The sequence below is a fragment of the Vespa mandarinia genome, chromosome 8, assembly GCF_050613455.1.
Source record: "Vespa mandarinia isolate Hongniang chromosome 8, ASM5061345v1, whole genome shotgun sequence".
NCBI lineage: Eukaryota > Metazoa > Arthropoda > Insecta > Hymenoptera > Vespidae > Vespa > Vespa mandarinia.
Genome location: NC_140817.1, coordinates 5520001 through 5522500, shown reverse-complemented (window position 1 = coordinate 5522500; position 2500 = coordinate 5520001). Strand labels below are relative to the sequence as shown.

The 2500-nt window shown below is 31.8% G+C and overlaps 1 protein-coding gene across 14 annotated transcripts in view; it reads left to right on the top strand.

Moving 5' to 3' along the window:
* dysc (whirlin protein dyschronic) overlaps nucleotides 1–2500 on the top strand; it is an 83934-nt gene that overhangs the window by 78555 nt on the left and 2879 nt on the right. For all 14 annotated transcript variants that reach the window (XM_085658483.1, XM_085658484.1, XM_085658492.1 and 11 more), the window contains 3 exons: nucleotides 322–630; nucleotides 1033–1111; nucleotides 1209–2500. The exon at nucleotides 1209–2500 is cut by the window's right edge. In XM_085658483.1, coding sequence (XP_085514609.1) covers nucleotides 322–630; nucleotides 1033–1111; nucleotides 1209–1351 — 531 coding nt within the window. In that variant the 3' untranslated portion in view covers nucleotides 1352–2500. The remainder of the gene's footprint in view (nucleotides 1–321; nucleotides 631–1032; nucleotides 1112–1208) is intronic.

The window sequence follows — 2500 nt, the reverse complement described above, 5'->3', positions numbered from 1 at the left end:
GGGGCAAATCCATTTTTTTTCTTTACAAATAAAAACAAATTTTATATTAATTTATAATAAGAAATAATTTTAATTATTTTTTTTTTCACAAAATGGACTCCCTACTTTCAATATCAACGACTCATATATATATATATATTAATATATTATTAATATATATATTAATATATTATTTTCTTTTTGATTGTTAATAATATCGTCGCTATCGTAGTGAGACATCGCGAGAATGTTAAAAAAAAAGAAAAAAAAAAGGAGAAGAAAAAGAAAAGAAAAAAGTCCAAAGTTAAGACTAGCATGCGATCCGAGTTCTGGACGTTTCAGGAACTCGCACACAAACTCTCACGAAGCTTCGATATGCAAGAAGCACAATTACTCGATGAAGGTAGTTCGGGTGGAGGTTCTGCTACTGGAAGCGGAGGACCAGGTGGACCACCTAGAAGACATCACAGTGCTCAGAGATTAACCAGAAGCGAGATGTCCGATAGAAGGGAAGAAGACGGTGCTTTAGTTGTACCGGATCATCAAGGAAATCTTAGGATTACCGTAAAGAAAACTAAATCAATTTTGGGTATAGCGATCGAGGGTGGTGCTAATACTAAGCATCCTTTACCGAGGATCATTAACATTCACGTTAGTAATTTTTAATATTTAAAGATTATTACGTAATTGTACTTTTTTTCTTTCTTTCTAATATCGTTTAGATCACTCACGTGTATACTCTTTTCTTGGTTTTTTTTTTTTTTTTTTTTTTAATGGCATTTGTTTCAATAAGTTATAGTATAAATTAATAAATAGTTATAACAAAAATTGTTTGTCTAAAATGTAATACCATTTGTTTAAATCGCTTTTGCCATAATACAAAAAAAAAACAAATTAATTATCATTAAATGAACACGTTTTATTTCTTAACATCGTTATATTAGATAAGATTTATAATCATAATATGTTGATTAGATAATTAATGTTCTTTATAATTTCCAATTGATTTATATTTAAATGAACGATATTAAAGATATTTCTTTAAAACCATAGGATAACGGAGCTGCTTACGAAGCTGGTGGACTGGAAGTTGGTCAACTTATTCTCGAGGTCGATGGTCACAAGGTTGAAGGTAAACAAAATATTATTTATTACATTTTGAATTATAACAATATCAATATTGTTACATTAATAAATTCCTAACGAATTTAATTTACTTTGATCGATAGGTCTACATCATCAAGAAGTTGCCAGATTGATAGCCGAATCATTTGCACGTCGTGATAGAAACGAAATTGAGTTTCTTGTAGTTGAAGCAAAGAAAAGTAACCTCGAACCAAAACCAACGGCTTTAATCTTTCTGGAGGCGTAGCAGGAGTCCCCCACCTCCGAGCCGGAACCGCCGTAGTAAGAGGCTCCTCTCAACAATCTAGAAAATCGGTCCGTGAGAAAAAGAGAATCATGTTCTAACATTAGAGAAAATTTAATCCCGATGATCGATTTATGATATATTAACAATCGATTATAGTAAAAAAAATGTAAGAACTCATTCTCGATTCGCGGCCGAATTTTCAAATCGGTCGTTCCTCAACCTGGCCCTGGTGGTGGGACCTTACAACATTGAAATAACGAAATAGAAGAGACACATGGAAGTACACACAGAAAGAAGAAAGACGAAAATAAAATAAAAGAAAAAAAAAAAAAAAAGAAAAAGAAAAAAAAAGAAGAAGAAGAGAAAACATTGGAAGGTGGAAGGTGCAGATTATGAAAGGTGAAAATCTGTGATCGGCAAAAGTTAATCGTTCGGAGCCATTACAAAAAGCAAAATCCTAAATAATGAGATCGTGTCGCGATTGTTTGCGAAGGAAGACGAATCGAGGGTACATAGTTGTTACCGGTTACTTTCAGGTCAAATCGCGAGGCCTCCTTGACCTGCTCCCTTAAAACTGGAAACGTACGAATCCGGTAACAAAAGTTATAGTGTTGGTTTCTGATAAATTCTATAGTATTCCGATGACGAATGAAATACTTGAATCTACGATTAATTAATCTATGAAGAATGAATCCGCTAATAAAGTTATAGTGTTGGTTTCTGATAAATTCTATAGTATTCCGATGACGAATGAAATATTTGGATCTACGATTAATTAATCTATGAAGAAATGAAGAAGGTGACTCGTGAATTGTGCCAAAACTATTTAGAAAAAATGGTCTTTCGTTTTAGAGACATACATACATACATAAATACATATATATACATACATACATACATACATACATACATACATACATACATACATACATACATACATACATACATACATACATACATACATACATACATACATACATACATACATACATACATACGTTATTATGAGAATAATAAATATGTCGTTAATCGTCAAAGGAAGGAGATCCTTTTGATCGGTGTTACTTCGTACGATTATGAGTATGAGATCAAAATTAAAAAAAGAATATGTGATTTAATGAGATTTATGTGAAATATATCGACGTTTCG